At 43.4% G+C, this 15,173-nt stretch overlaps 1 protein-coding gene across 1 annotated transcript in view; it reads left to right on the top strand.

The window, feature by feature from the left end:
• The window catches only part of LOC8042265 (endoplasmic reticulum mannosyl-oligosaccharide 1,2-alpha-mannosidase), a 49,833-nt gene that overhangs the window by 3,802 nt on the left and 30,858 nt on the right, over positions 1-15,173 (top strand). The window contains exons 3-7 of the mRNA XM_029971670.4: positions 251-434; positions 4,543-4,691; positions 5,480-5,668; positions 7,260-7,447; positions 10,089-10,212. Coding sequence (XP_029827530.2) covers positions 251-434; positions 4,543-4,691; positions 5,480-5,668; positions 7,260-7,447; positions 10,089-10,212 — 834 coding nt within the window. The remainder of the gene's footprint in view (positions 1-250; positions 435-4,542; positions 4,692-5,479; positions 5,669-7,259; positions 7,448-10,088; positions 10,213-15,173) is intronic.

Here is a 15,173-nt window from a genome sequence, read left to right as displayed (position 1 = left end):
TTTACGAGTATCGGGCCATGCGCACATTTCCTGAAGTTTTGGAATTTAATGCCCATCTGCTGTTTCCTTCAACATAAGCCCCCCCTAACTACGAATGTTTACACCAAAAACGAAGACAAAAACGCCAAATCTTTGGGGCAAACTAAAACACAGAAAGACGAAATGCTATGCATGGTGCATGAAACAGGGTACAGGGTTTCCGAGTGGGTGTTTCTGTTCTAACTGACGGCGGGTCGTGCGGTGGACGCAGAGTACGCGGGAGCGCAGGGATGCCGTGGTGGCGGCGTTCCGGCACGCCTGGCAGGGCTACCGCACCCATGCCTGGGGCCACGACCATCTGAAGCCGGTGTCAAGGAGCTACCACGACTGGTTTGGGCTCGGGCTCACCCTGGTGGACGCGCTGGACACCATGTTTCTCATGGGACTGGACTCTGGTGAGCGCCCCCGGCTTTTGACCGACTTCTTGCTGCTGCCTCCTTACCGTGTTCTGTGCGCATTTATTGTAGAATCATTTGTTTTACAGAGTGATTCAAGGAAAGGCCAGGCTCTTTAAATCGACCGCAAAATTCGGTTTCTTAACCTATAGCGCTACAACTTTGTGTAGCATTGCCCACAGATGGTGCATTTTTTTTTTGTAAAATTTGCAAAGAGCGGACTTACCTGAGGAAAAAGTAAAGAAAGGAAAAGGTTTAGCTCCTATGGAAACGCAGCGAAGCCACCAGTCTTCAAACAACACGGCGCCGTTTCGCACGGGAGACAAGAGAGGCGCAAGCGGTTGCGACGCCAACTGCCGCCAAAGAACGAGCATACGATGCCGAGAGTCAGCATCTTTAGCAGACAAGGAACTGCAGTTCCTTGTTGTTACTGCGCCTGTTTTTGTTTCTGCGACTGTCGCCGCCTGCGGAATGCGCGCCGCTTTTGAGTCGAAAAGATTGTCTGCTGAAGACGCCGGCTCTCGGCGCTGTATGCTATTCGTTGGCGGCGTTTGTTGCGTAGCAGGTTCTCCTCCTTGATCTGCACTCTTGTTTTCCTGTTAATATGACCCTGAGCTTCGAGAATGCCCTCTCAACACTAACACTGGACACTGGCAGGCTGAGGAGATGAAGCGCTGCCTTCGAAAAAATCGGACAATCAACCAATTGTGACCGCCAAAAGAGACACAGTGCGACGTTTTGAAACACAACACAACATGCAGAGCTTGCATCAAGTCAGTCTTCCGTAAAACATGTTTGAAAACACGCTCGTACATGGCGAAGTCATGGGGCATTTCAGTCTTCACGTTCCGATCGATGATACGCACATTAAACCAAAACGTTGTGATGTTGTCCGTGTATCCCATACATTTGGACACGTTTTGATAGACACTGTCGTTCCACTGTTTCGCCACGGCTCTGCAGTACGACTGGAAGGTCAAAGTGGCCTTTTTCGGTTAAAACTAAATTTTAGAAAATGGATTCAATGAATTTTTATCGGTCTTTATCAGTTTAGATTGAAAATGCCGAACCTAAAAACTGACCTTTTCCGGTTAAAACCGAATTTCAGAAAATATATCCGGCATACTTTTATCGGTTTTTATCGGATTAAACCGAAAACTCTGAAGCCTGGACACATATGTCATAAATGACTTTTCTGCAAAAAGATATATATATACTATATATATATTGTACACTCATTTGGGTCTTGCGACGGGCATCTATTTCATAGTTGACAATAAAAATAAAAGCACGTATAGGAATGGTGATGTAAATATCACACTAAAATTCTGTTTTAAGGGTGAAAAGGTAATTTTCTTCTTTTTTTTGTATGTATATGTCCAGTGATGTGATTGCTGCGCCAAAGTGCTTATCCTGCTGCATCCTGCTACATTTCAACAAAATTTGACGCATTTGCACCAACGTTGCACCAACCCATAATTTCACCTTATTACTAATACTAAAGATATAAGAGCTGAGGACCTGCTACACGGCAGGATCGTTATGGTAGGCTTGTCCGAATTTTCAGAACTGTTTGATATCTGTGTCAAACACTGACAGTACTCGGAAGTCGCACAATACTCTCATGTTTATGGTCTGTTCTGGTGGGAGAAATAGCTTCATTCATTTTGCTTCTCACCGAGCACTGGTGCATTGCACTGAAGCGAAAACCACGGAGTAGGCATCGCGATTTTCGTATCTTGCTTCGCCGCAGCGCAGCCACATATTTAGGGGAAAGCTCTCTTCCAGAGCAAAGCATTGCACACACAAACATTGGGTGTATTAAAAATAAAAGAGCTTGGTGAGTGCTGATTTAACAACTCTATTCTGCAGTAAAATATTTGGAATTAAACATCCGCTAGTATATATGAGAGACTGCAATATTCTGATGATTTTTTTGTTCAAATTGGAGATTTAGCGAGGATACTTGTGTATTGCGTGAAGTTTTATATAGACTTCTCTACAAGATTATTTTTTATGTTAACTTTCTGGTTTAGTTACTACCTTTACATAGGTTCTACCTGTGCGATGGCACAGTGCAGAGTGAATTAAAACTCAATTAACTGGAGGAGTAATTATAATGCAATTAAATGCAAAGGTGCAAGCGAGCTGGACAAGAATGACGAAAATAATCCCTGGAGAAGGGGAACAAGGGGGACAAAGGACAAACATAAATCTCTAAACACAGCTAGGTGACTGGTGAGCGTCTGAAAAAATCCGCTTGGTCCGGGTATCGAACCCGGGACCTCTCCATTACAGGTGGAGCGCTCTACCAACTGAGCTAACCAGGGGTTAGACGTCAGTAGAGCAAACGGGTTTTATCAGCTGGAGGAGTGAAGGGAAACTCAACTGGAGGAGTGAAGGGAAACTTTGGTATTACCTTAGCGAGTTCAATTGAATTAATTCTAAGGCTTATGTATTGTTCACATGCCACTTTTTGTTATCATGAATTCCTACATATAAATTGTTAGTGATGTTAACAATCAAATGACAAAAGCTTTGTTTTTATCTGAATCATTAATTGCAGTTTTATTACCACCTTTTGTACTTAAGTAAGGCATCCATTTGGGTGCTCAATATTATTCTCTTCTAACATAATTTCCATGGAATATACTATTTGGTTTACCTTTAGCTTTGTGCCTAAAATAATCATTTGCAGCAGTCCATTTTGTCCTTTGTCGTTCAGTGCATTGTTGTTGTGCCTGATACTTCTACAAGCAACAGCTTGCTCTGTGTTTGAGAGAATCAAACCTGCCATGCAATTGACACTAACAAAAAGGTGCACATAAGTGGGAAGGCAAAGTGGACAATATCTTTTGATGGACCAGGCCAACGCATTCATCTTAATGTTTAATATTTGCAGTGGTAGGATGAAGATGAAGTGTAAACATATGCTCCAAAATGGACTTGTAGCTGCTCCGAAAGGTGTTCCAAAAGGATTCAGATCGATTGCATCACTGATGTCCCATCCAGGAGATCAAAGACATTTTTTGGGAGTTCAGTCTTTTTTAAGGTCTGGAGTCTGATGACAGCAGCTTAAAGGGAAGATGGGGCGCTTCTGCATTTGAGAAAAACACTTGAGTTGCGTTCATTTGGCCTTTAGAATAACAGATATCACAATTATGTTTCAATGCGACACGCCAGAAAGCCATAAGAGCAATTTTAAAATAGGGCCAAAGCCCCGCCTCCTAGCCTTGGCCAGCTAAAAGATCTGTCGATGACGTCACATACAGCGACTGTCTTTCGCGTTTTCTCGCGTTTAACAATACTTGTGCAGGAAATGGTTTGGGTATTCAGGTTCACGGGGTAAAAATACACTAGAATTCACTTCTAACTCTTTTTTTTTTTAAGAAGCTTCGTAGCTTCCCTTTAAAGTAGGTTTAGTACTTTCCGGTACTTCGTGGTACTTTCCGGCATCAGCATACATTCCCCAAATTTGATCATGTTAATTTTGTATCACAAAATGATTCTTTGTCAACAAATAAGTGCCTTATAGGTTGATTGTGTTTTTATCAGCTAGAGTAAAACTACTATTTGACCACTTGACTTTACCAATCTTCGCCGCCATTTCCGAAATAACTGGTGCACCCCCATTACCCCTAAAGCAATGCATACCAGATTTAAAAAACAAAAAGAAAAAAACAGTATAAGGGAATGAAAGGACATCATGGAAGATTGTGAGATTGTGTTAAAAAGTACTTGTACTTTGTGTACTTTGCTTTGATAGTACATTGTATTTATAGTACTTTAGTTCATGTACATTGCACCTGGCATACTCAGTATTTTACTTCAAGTACATAACCTCTCATTTACTTTTCACTTTACTTCAAGTACTTGAGATTTCATACTCAAGAGGAACAGACTTGGTCCCTTCCCCTTATGCTCCTCGACAGTGTAGAAAGAGCCCTTCTCATAGCCTGTAAAAGCAGAATTTGCTAGCCCTTTTTAGAAGTGTGCTTTCTAATTTAAAGTGTGTTGTAACTTTGCCTCAATAAGAGAGCATCTTTTCAAGCAGGCAGCTATGCTTCATGAATTACATTGTTAATGCCATGCATGCTTTGTTCTGCAGAACTGGCAGCAGCTCGTGAGTGGGTTGCGCACAGTCTGAACCTGAACCAGCAGCGCGACGTGAACCTGTTTGAGACGACCATCCGAGTGCTGGGGGCACTGCTCAGCATGCACACACTCACCCAGGATCAGCTTTACCTGGACAAAGCGGTCAGTCACCAATTGTTCCTGGATAGCCATGTAGGCGTCACTACTGGTTAGGCTTGTACAAACAGTAGATATTGGGTTCGAAGCTAATAGGAGTTTTGGCGGATAATGTTCAGCCAAAACTCCTTTTCGGGATTTATAAATCTCCTTGCCATATGCAGATATGCTTTCTTATATCTCAAACTTAAGAAAAGTAAAAAAAACAAAAAAAACAAAAAACAATCGTGGATAATGAAAGAAGCGGATCAGGACATCTTTGCCTAACATACTTTTGCGTAATAGGCCCAGTTTAATTTTGGAAATTTTACTGTAGTTTAGAAATCAACATTCCCAAAGTTTTCACTTCTTTTTAGACACACCAGCAGGGGCGGATTTAGGGGGGCGGTTCGGATGTCTTGACCTCCCTCTTGATTTTTACATGTGTAAAATTTAGGGCGTAAAACAAGGGAGAGGGGGAGGGGGTTCCTAAACATATGGTATGCTGACCAACACCTGACCCCCCCCCTCCGCAAATTCCTGCATCCATCCCTGCACACCAGGCACGTGCGTGCATCATCCCGCACTAACGTGTGCTTTCCTCCTAATCATGCGACTGCAATATTTGTACTTCTAAAAATGTTGATCGAGGCAGGTTAGCCCCATTGCGCGCACTTCTTACCGAGCATTGGCACACTGCGGAGAAGCAACACCCGCAGAAGTGAGCTGTGCGGCTGTTGATGATATCCGGTTTAGGAGGTTGGGATGGCCCTTGTGCATGGTGTACTCATGAATCTCGCCTTGTGTCGATTCAGAAGGACCTCGGAACCCGGCTCCTGCCTGGGTTCGGTTCCCGGTCAGGGGTGCCTTATTCGGACGTCAACCTTGGAACGGGACGGGCTCACTCGCCATCATGGGCCCCGGACAGCACCGTTTCAGAAGTGTCCAGCCTCCAGCTGGAATTCCGGACACTCAGCAGGCTCACTGGGGAAGACCAGTTTGAAGTAAGGGCTCCTTTTTTTTTTTTCTATTTTATGCTAAAACTTGGTCAGATTGTAAGCCAGTACCTGGCTTTGTTTTCATGTTATTGTACCCCTAGAGAAGAAAGCACTTTTCTGAAAAAAATCTCTCCTTTATCATGTGGCTGCAGTTGCTCCAAGCAAACTCGAGTGCGTGCCAGTTGTATAAGCGCCGAAGGGATTGGCTTTTCCCCAGTACACTTACACCGCGTGTCGAAGCCACATTTGACTACAACGTACATCGAAAGAAAAAAATTGTCATCCTAGCTTTGTCTCACTTTCGACAATTTTCCTCATTTGCACATGGAACCTCAGGTTCCAACATATGCATGTGTCAAAGACATCTTTGTGCTTTTTTTTATCCTCACACTCTCTCGCATTCATCGATTGTATGCTTGACTGACCCTCTTTTAATATGCTTTACTTATTTACCTCTTGCGCAAGTTTCTACTGTTCAACGGCTTGTTTTCTTATTACCTGTCTTACTGACATTTGTGCAACTGCCTGTCAGACATCTTCAGTGTTGTTATATTTCTCAGTATACTTGTCTGTTCCATTTTGTATTTGTTCCTAGTGCATTTTCGCATATTTTAAACCCGCAAACCAAAACCAAATTTGACGTTTGTGTTTGGACAGTGTAAAGTTGGTCTGCCTTTGAAGTACACTGACAGCAGTGTTCAAAACACTGACAGCCAGTGCTTCTACTATGAAATCTAATTTCTCTCTCCCTGACTTATCAACTCGTAAAAAAATAGCCCGACTAAGTTTATTCCATAAAATTTATGACACCAACATCCCACTTTTCAGTGGGCTTTGGTGTTTTATGTAAACTCAACCGCCAACACAAAGTTGGCATTCTGTAAGCTCGCACCAATATCTTTCGCCCCTCCTTCATACCTTCTTCAGCCCATGACTAGAACCACCTTCTTGTCCCCATAGTCTCAATCACAGAATATGCTCTTTTTAAAAGCACCTTAGATCATTTCATTATCTAACCACTGCTTCTTATGTTTTCCCATGTGTTATAATCTGTTCCAGTTTATGTGTGCCCACTTCCCTTTCTGTAATGCTTATGTTCTAAAAGTAAATTAAGTAAATAAATAAAAAAATTGACAGTGACCATTATCTTCAAAGTTCTATAATGCATGTAATGCGTTACTTGAGGTGCGATCGTTTAAATTTGTTTAGAAGACACTGAACAGTCGTACTGGGGAATGAAGAATAACCTATACTTTTTATTAAGTTTCCCTGCTAAATTTAGCAGGGGAGCTGACTTGTTACGAAGGCCAGATGTCATCATTTCTCCGCTAAATTTAGTGGGGAAACCGAAGTGGTCTAGGTCTCGTAACGTCAGCTGACGTTACATCAATTTTTCCGCTAATATTAGCGGGGAAACTGAATTGGTGTACAGGTCCCGCGACGTCCATTTCCCGCTAAATTTAGCGGGAAATGCGTGGACGGATGCACGGACAAAGTTTTGAATTGGAAGTTTCTTTAAAAAGCCTTTCATGCTTTAATATAAACCCGCAAGAGTGCCGGAGGTGACCCCTGAGGCGTGCGGTGCGAACTTTTGCAGAAAAAGGCATTTGCAGTGTCGGAGCTGCTGCACCGGCTGCCGAAGCGGAGCGGCCTGGTGCCCATGTTTGTGAACGCCGACAATGGCCGCTTTAGCTCTGGCAGCACCCTGACCCTGGGGGCGAGGGCAGACAGCTATTACGAGTACCTGCTTAAGCAGTGGCTGCAGACGGGCATGACCATCTCCTGGTGAGCCTTCCCTTCAAACCGGTCACACTCGCCTTTAAGAGGCATGAAAACACTCTCCGCAATAGTCTTTTAATGGTCATAACTCAATTTATGGGCTCTAAGCATCCAAAAAAGAAACATTACATTCATACTTGGCCGATGTCTTCGATAAAATCGGAACTACGGTATCACCAACGCCAGCGGGCGCTGTAGGACGATAAGAAGTCCTTCTTCTCGTCCGACGACGCCCCCTGGTGTCGGCAATAATTCCAAGGTAATCAATCTTTGATACCGATTTCAATAGAGAAATTGCCCATGCACGAATGTAATGTTTGGTTTTTTTAGGATGCTTAGAGCCCACAGATTGAGTTAGGATCAAGCATAGACTATAGCAGAAAGTGGTTTAGTGCTTTTTAAGGCTGGTGCACACACTTATGACTGCTTACGACCGTGTGCCTTAAAACCTCTTTATATCTCTTGTGGGGAGAGTACGCTGGCGCCATCTATTGGGTGACTGTGAAACACTTGACAGTTTTGTAAATTTTCTATTTTTTTCATGCTCAATGTTGTTTTTTTTTGCTTGAAAAACTTCTGACAATGTTATAATTGGTCGTTTTTTAGATAACGCATGCATCTGATCTCACAAATGCTGCAAAACCTGCGCTCCGGTGAAACGCAGGGTCACCTCATAGCTGGTGCCAGCATGCCGGCATGTTCTCCGGTCCTAAGCAATAGCTAGAACTCGGTCCTAAGCAGACGCAAGTGTCTGAACGAACCTTTACAGTAAAGCATAGGTTCCCAAGCTGGGTTTCATGAAACCCAGGCGTTCTCCAGAGTACCCTCATGGGTTCTCTGGGCTTTCAATTTTTCTCGACCAACCCTGCCCCTAAGGCCCACGTCGGACAGGGTAGTTTCTCCTGGCAACTTGATGTCACAACACTGGCAACACGGGCTCCCGCGTTCACATGCAGCGGCCAAATTGCTACAACTTGCCATGATCGTCGTTAAATTTCAATGTTTCTGCACTATTTAGCTACACAGTTGCACGTTATAAACATGTTTTTATATCTTTAAATGACATAGAATATACTAACTCAGTTTTCTGAAACGATTTATTCCCAAAAAGGATCCATTTAAAACCAGAACCAGGTTAAACCCCGTCTTTATCGTCGCTACGGGGGTGTCGCATGAAAATATTGCATCCCCGATTGGCTTCTGCCGTTTCGAACGTCTCCGAGTTGTCCGAATTGCTCGCCCGTTTCGAGCCGGACTCAATCCCAGCAATTTGGGTTGTAGCATGGGGATCTAGGGCAGGCTGGGGAACAACTCGCCAGCAACGCCGAAATTGCTGCGAAGATTGCCCCACCTAAAGGGGGCCTAAGTAAAGTGGCCACTTTCTGATATATAGCTATGAACCAAGCGCTCCCTAGCATGCATATTATTGTTTACAAGGTCCGTAGACTTCTGCACTACTTTATTGCATCAATGCCGAGACAGAGAGGGGTTCCTCGGACTTCGTTCAAGGGGGATACGGGTTCCTCAAGCTCAAAAGGTTTCCGAACCCTGGCTGTGAAATAATGAGCATGGGTTCATTCTGCAATAAGTGCCCACGCCCTACTTTTGAAATGTTTCGAAATATAAGCAAACGACATGCCAAGCACCCACCCCAGCAGACTCCTGATCCCACCAAGCTAACTGCATCAGCTGCTTTTTCGAACACGCCATTGCAAAGTGGTGAAGCTTTACGCACGTGCGTTGGTATGAGACAGCGAAGCTTAATGCGAGAGGGCCGGCACTAAGCGTACTTGACGAGAGCGGCACGGCTGTTTTAAATATTGAAGTCTCTGCTACACCCCTATCCTGGTCCTATACTGTTCCGTCGGATTAAGCAATGGGTTGCCCTACCATATGTCCCTTCTTTTCAGCTCTTGAACCTAGCAAATGCCCAACCCCATTTTTTTTTTAAATTATGCTTAGCTTTTGGGTGGGCACTAGCTTGGTATTTTATGGCGAGTCACTGAGCTGGGGATTGCAGCATGGTGGAGTGGAGTTGATAGTTCTCTATTCCAACGAAGCCTTTTTCGGGTAGTGTAATCAGTGCCTGCCATCTGCAAAAGACATTGGTGGAGTTCTCCAAAGTTTTGAGGGTGGGGAAAACATGTATGAATAATTATGAACCCAATGATGATCCCTTCCGACCTTGGTGCTACTTTCCCTGATGTAGTGGCTGTCAAATCTCGTGGTGCCTTACTTCACCCTATTTTCTGCCTACGGCAAAAATGGCAAAAATCTCGGGGGGTTAAGATGAACCTGGCCAGCTCATCTCAGATTGTCAAGGATTTTGGTCCAGGACTAGGTAAAGTTGGGGAAATCTGTGAAGACTGTTTACATCTTTGATAAGCGTAAAATAGCGGAGACCTATGATTTCTCGTTTTAAAGAAACAGTGGCTTCTAATCAGTTGCACAAAGGTCACACAGGCATCATCAAAGTGGGATCACCAATTTTTGACACTTCAGAAGATTCAAAAAGACATTCAATGTGAGCTGATTGATCATCATTTGGCCTTTGTGTATGGCTCTTGAGAATTCCATTCCTGAACTGTGCGTAACAAAAAGTTATGCGAGTTCTTTCTAAATGCTAACGATAAATGTTCTTTTGCAGGCTCAAGGATGACTACCTGGAAGCTGTTGAAGGCATCCGGAAGCACCTTGTGAGGTACTCCGAGCCCAACAAGCTTCTCTTTGTTGGCGAGCTTCTGCGTGGTCTCACTTTCTCCCCCAAGATGGTGAGAGACTCCTGATTTCGCTACTGTTCCGTTACTTGCTTTACATTTTACTATCATGTCTTTCCAGAGCCAGTCTTAATTTTTACCATCACAGGCCACTGGAAACCTACAATCAGCTCTGTAGCCAATGTTTCATTGAAAAGTGTGATCCAAACATCAGACATCACTAGCACTTTACCAGAGGGATATTCCATCCCCTTCATTCTTATGACCAAAAAGTTCAATCGCAGGGAGTGGATACGGTGAAGGCAGAATGGGAGTGTTTCAGCCCAACATGCTGGCTTGATCAAAAGTGAGAAGGGATCTTTCGGAAATTTCGAGCCTTGGGACGGCGTCCTTTGTCAATAGCAGACATTGTTCGGCTACTCGTCACTGCGACTCAAAGATGAAACACATGCGTAAAAAGCCTGCCAAACGTCGCATAAAATTTGGAGCATGTCAAAATACCTTCAGGCTGTTTTCGCAAAGCAAGGGCGTTTACCACATATTCAAAATATAATTTTTTAAATGCATGTTTGAAATTTAGATGCGATATGTACCGACGTATGGTTTGTTCTTAGAAAATAGAGTGGAACTAGTTTTTTTGTTTTGCAAATTTCGTGCAATTTTCAGTTGGCTTCGCACATGTGTTCTAGCTTCCACAATTCATTGATGACACTAGTTGTCGGTGTTAGGCAATATCGTCTTTACATGATAACAGCAGCTAGCTCTATGGTGTTTAGCAGTTAGGACGGAGGGGCAAGTAGCTGGAACTGCTACCGATGGAGGATGGCAGTACTATCGAGATCGGTTACAACAAAGTCAACAGGAATCGGAAATCTCTTCGCTATATCCACTTTTTCATCATATGTGGACTTATAAAAGTGACGCACAAAGAAAGATAACACAAGCCGTCACGGGCCCATGTTATTGTGCCTGCAGAAAGTGGTTGAGGCTTCCCTGCACGCACTATCTGCTAGATCGGAGCTGCTTCTCGCCAACTGCGAGAAGCTCCGATCAAGAAAAGATCCTACGAGCTATATACGGACCGTGTCGACAGCTGCGACAGCCGCCACAAAGGATGCCGACGGTGGACGGCATTCTTTATGTTTATGCATACTTCGTTGAGGATGGCATGCTTTTGTTTTGAAAATACTGCTTTCGTCTTCCCCGTCGAGGTGCTGGTGGTGCCGGGACTCTCCATTGTTAAGTGGCGATGATTCACCGAATCTGTGCTTGAGCGAAGCTAGACTCTCCCAGAGGAGCGACCACATCTACCAGCAACGCTGACACGAAACGCGAAGCAAACAAAGAGGCGTGCACGGCACCGTGTTTACGCTCAAGCTCGTCTTTTTTTGGTATGGAGAGCCTAAATTTAAGAGCGGGGGCAACTGCTCGATAAGGGTCATGTGATTTGTGGGCCGCGTTTGGAAAGCGAGCTGCAGCCTGCAAGGAGCCGTCATGGCATGCCTCTTGGCATACACAACGGCTTCTCCGCGTGCGATGCGGAAAAGCTGCTTCCCAGATAAGGAGCGGGGAACAGATCACGATGCAGAGGCTGCATCCACCGGCTTTTGCAGCATCGTCTGTGGCCCATTCTGGGCGGCTGCTCGGCCGCGGCAGCAAGGTGGAGCAGTCTGAGGCTTGGTGAACTTTCCTAATTCTACTGTTGTTTAAATGATTACAAAATATTTCTTTGCTATAATCGTGGGAACCGCTCAATTTCTTCCACTGAAAACTGACACAAATGCATTGAAAAATTGCGAAGGTGAATGGGAAATTGTGATTGCTTCGCTGTAGCCGCAATTTCGTAATAACTGGGGCTCCATGTTTTTGGAGTTTATTTTTCGTGAAATTCGGAGGGTTTTTTTCTGAGTTTATTTTTTAGAAAAACTTCGGTGTTTATCGGAGTTTATTTTTCGTAAATCCCCAATTCTCCGAAATTCGGAGATTAATTTCGCAGTGTTTTCTATTAAAAATAATAAATAATAACCGGATGCAAACGTATGCCATATAAAAAATAAAATGCACTTGTATCAATTAAGATTTCTTCAGTTGAATTTGGCGTTGGTGTCATTGGCAATACTAATTTGTCCCACAACAAAAGTTGCACACAAGTGTGTGGCTTCGATAAATGTCGATACCTTAAAATCAATAAACTGCCGGAGGTAGCCGCAAGAAGCTCTTAGTCATATCCCATCGATCTATCCCGCGGCTGGGCGAGCTGGAGTGGTTTTAAGGGTGTAATAGAGAAGTTTCAACTGCCCCTCTTTCCTATTTTATACAATCTCTATGGTCGATAGCTTTCACTTTTACCCCCAGAAACATACCCTCTCCTTTCTCTAAATCCCAAATCCCGTGGCCCAAACTGGAAACCAAAAGAGTGGCTTTTGTCGTGACACGAATGTTACGATGACCTGTTTCCCTGGACCAACCTTGACGAGACAAGCCGTAAGACCCCCTTTTGACAACGATCCGAGGCTTGAAAGACAATTAGAGTGTCATTTTCCCAGGGTCATTGATCTTGCGCTGCTCAAATTGTAAAAAAAAAAAAAAAATCAACTTTTTTTTGTTTTGTTTGGGGGGGGGGGGTGGCATAGGCACATAACGATTCGGAGTTTACCGGAGAAATCCGAATTGACAAAAATTTTACCAGTGGGTGTTTTTCGGAGTTTTACGAATTTATCCGAAAACACGGAGCCCTAGTTATAACCGACTTCATTATGGCCTGTCTCAGCAGTAGCACTTATCTAAATCTTCAAGAAGTTGTTTGAAACTTTTGATTTAGATAGTATAATATATTGTGCTGCAACTTTCCTTTCGTGCCGTCACGACTGGAGCTGCTTTCTATCTGTGGCTCGAGCTTTCTGTTCAATGCACTTTGTTTGCTGCGAAAGACTTCTGAATGTTTTGACAGGCAGATCCAGCAGATGTAGGTCTCCACAACTCAGTATATATGTTCTGAAATTCAAGGAAGCTAGAGAAAAAGGAACCATATTTCTACTGAAAGGTGATTAAATAAAATAAATTAAATTTACACTCTTTTATTTACAAGTAAAATCATGTATACTAGACCACCGTCTTCATTTGGTTGCCTCAGCTCGACCGGCCAAAGGCTGCTTGCAGACATTTGTGTTCATAATGTTCACAACAGTTAAAACAAGAGCGACAGAAAAGTCGCTTGTACAAATGTGCCTCATACACCACATGGTAAACAAGTGAACAAGTAGATTGGTTGGCCCTTTTGCTTGCGACTAACGAATTACAGAATGAGAATACAGATGTTCACCTTCGTTAATTGTGATCGCTTCCGCAGCCACTCCTTAACAGTAACTCATCACCATTGTCGTTTCACTTGCTGTGAACACAACCGATGCCCGTGTGCAGCGTTGCTGGTAACGCATTACAAGTAATGCATTGCTTTTTTAGTAACTTAGTTACATACTCGTTACTTTTTTAAAACAAAAACGGGTAATATACTTGCATTACTTATTTCTAGTAACGGGTAATATAGTTACGTGTTATTGAACCATGGTTGAAAGTGCTAAAAAGACGTACACAAGATAGAAGACAAACACAAGCACAAGATAGAAGACAAACACGGGCACAAAATAGAAGACAAACACGCCCGTGTTTGTCTTTTATCTTGTGTACGTCTTTTTAGCGCTTTTAACCATGGTTCAATACAGTCAACACCAACTAGCCCAACAACAAGTTCTCTTATAGTTACATTACTTTGTACAGATGCAGCCAACGCTGTAAAGCTGTTGGGACCAATCAGACAGGGTCAAAAGGGCACCATCATGGTGTTCGTCATGTTTCTGTACGTGTTCTATCGTCGCTGAACCCAACACAAACAAAGAAAGGCCCAGTTACTTGTGCTTTTGACGCTGCTTGATTGGTCTCATTATTGTCAGCTACGTGCAAACTTAAGCTGACACGAAGTATAGGCGCCAAGTCATTAATTATCGCACTCATTCCCACACACCTTCAAAATGTTGCTTGTATTTTTCCCAAGCAAAAAATTTCCAAAGAACGCTGCTACCATCAATTTATAAATAAAAATCAAAGCAAAAGTAACGTGCGTTACTTTTTAGCGGTAACGGTAACGCATGCCTTTTATTTTGCGGTAACATAGACCGGTAACACGTTCCTTTTATTTGCAAGTAATGAGTAACATATTTCGTTACTTTTTCAATAACACCTACAACAGTCTCTGTGTGTGAACAAGCCCAGCTGAAAACAAACAGTTGGTGAATGGCATTTGTGTGTCCAGCTGATGTTGTTAATTATGTAGATTCAGTACCGGGCAACATTCTTAAAGATTTTTGCTAGGCGATATAATATGGTGTCACAAGACATCACAATCAATATTTTGCTACAGCGCCACATATATGTTTAATAAGGTAAAAAAAGCGCAACACCCCGAATTCGAAACTAGACTGGGGAGGGAAAAGAAATGTAGAAGAGGAGAAAGTTGCCAGAAGTCACGTAACTACACCCAACCGCGTTTTTATTTTTTTTTTTTGTGAATTTTTTTTGGATGCGCGAAGTAGATGAAAAGTTTGCTCGTCGCACAAAAGACGCCCAAGTCAGGCACTGCGTGCTTGATGTTGGCACATTTTTCAAGCTCTTACCAATTCGTGTTTTTAAGACGAGCAATGTCTTCAGCTAGGAGAAAAGGCGACGACTCGGCGACGTCTTTTTGTGAATCGGCTGGGTGGGCGGGTGTGTAGTATGAAATAAACCCTAATTGTTTTGATGAGTAAAATATTTCTCTTTCTAAGCTAGACAAACTCGCTGGTACTGCGAACGACAGTTCTGAAGTAGAGGTCACATGCCTGTCGTCCGCTGCCATCACTTAGTCGGCTTCGTTCAGCCGTCCAGTCCGCAACTCCTGCAATATGACATCATGTTGACAATTACAAAGAGAATGCAAAGAGTGCTTCAATTTCCCTCTGCAACCTTTTTTTTTTAGTGCG

Source organism: Ixodes scapularis, unplaced genomic scaffold (assembly GCF_016920785.2).
Source record: "Ixodes scapularis isolate PalLabHiFi unplaced genomic scaffold, ASM1692078v2 PGA_scaffold3__209_contigs__length_174095766, whole genome shotgun sequence".
NCBI lineage: Eukaryota > Metazoa > Arthropoda > Arachnida > Ixodida > Ixodidae > Ixodes > Ixodes scapularis.
Note: the sequence above shows the minus strand (reverse complement) of the source record. Positions and strands in the feature narration are given on the sequence as shown.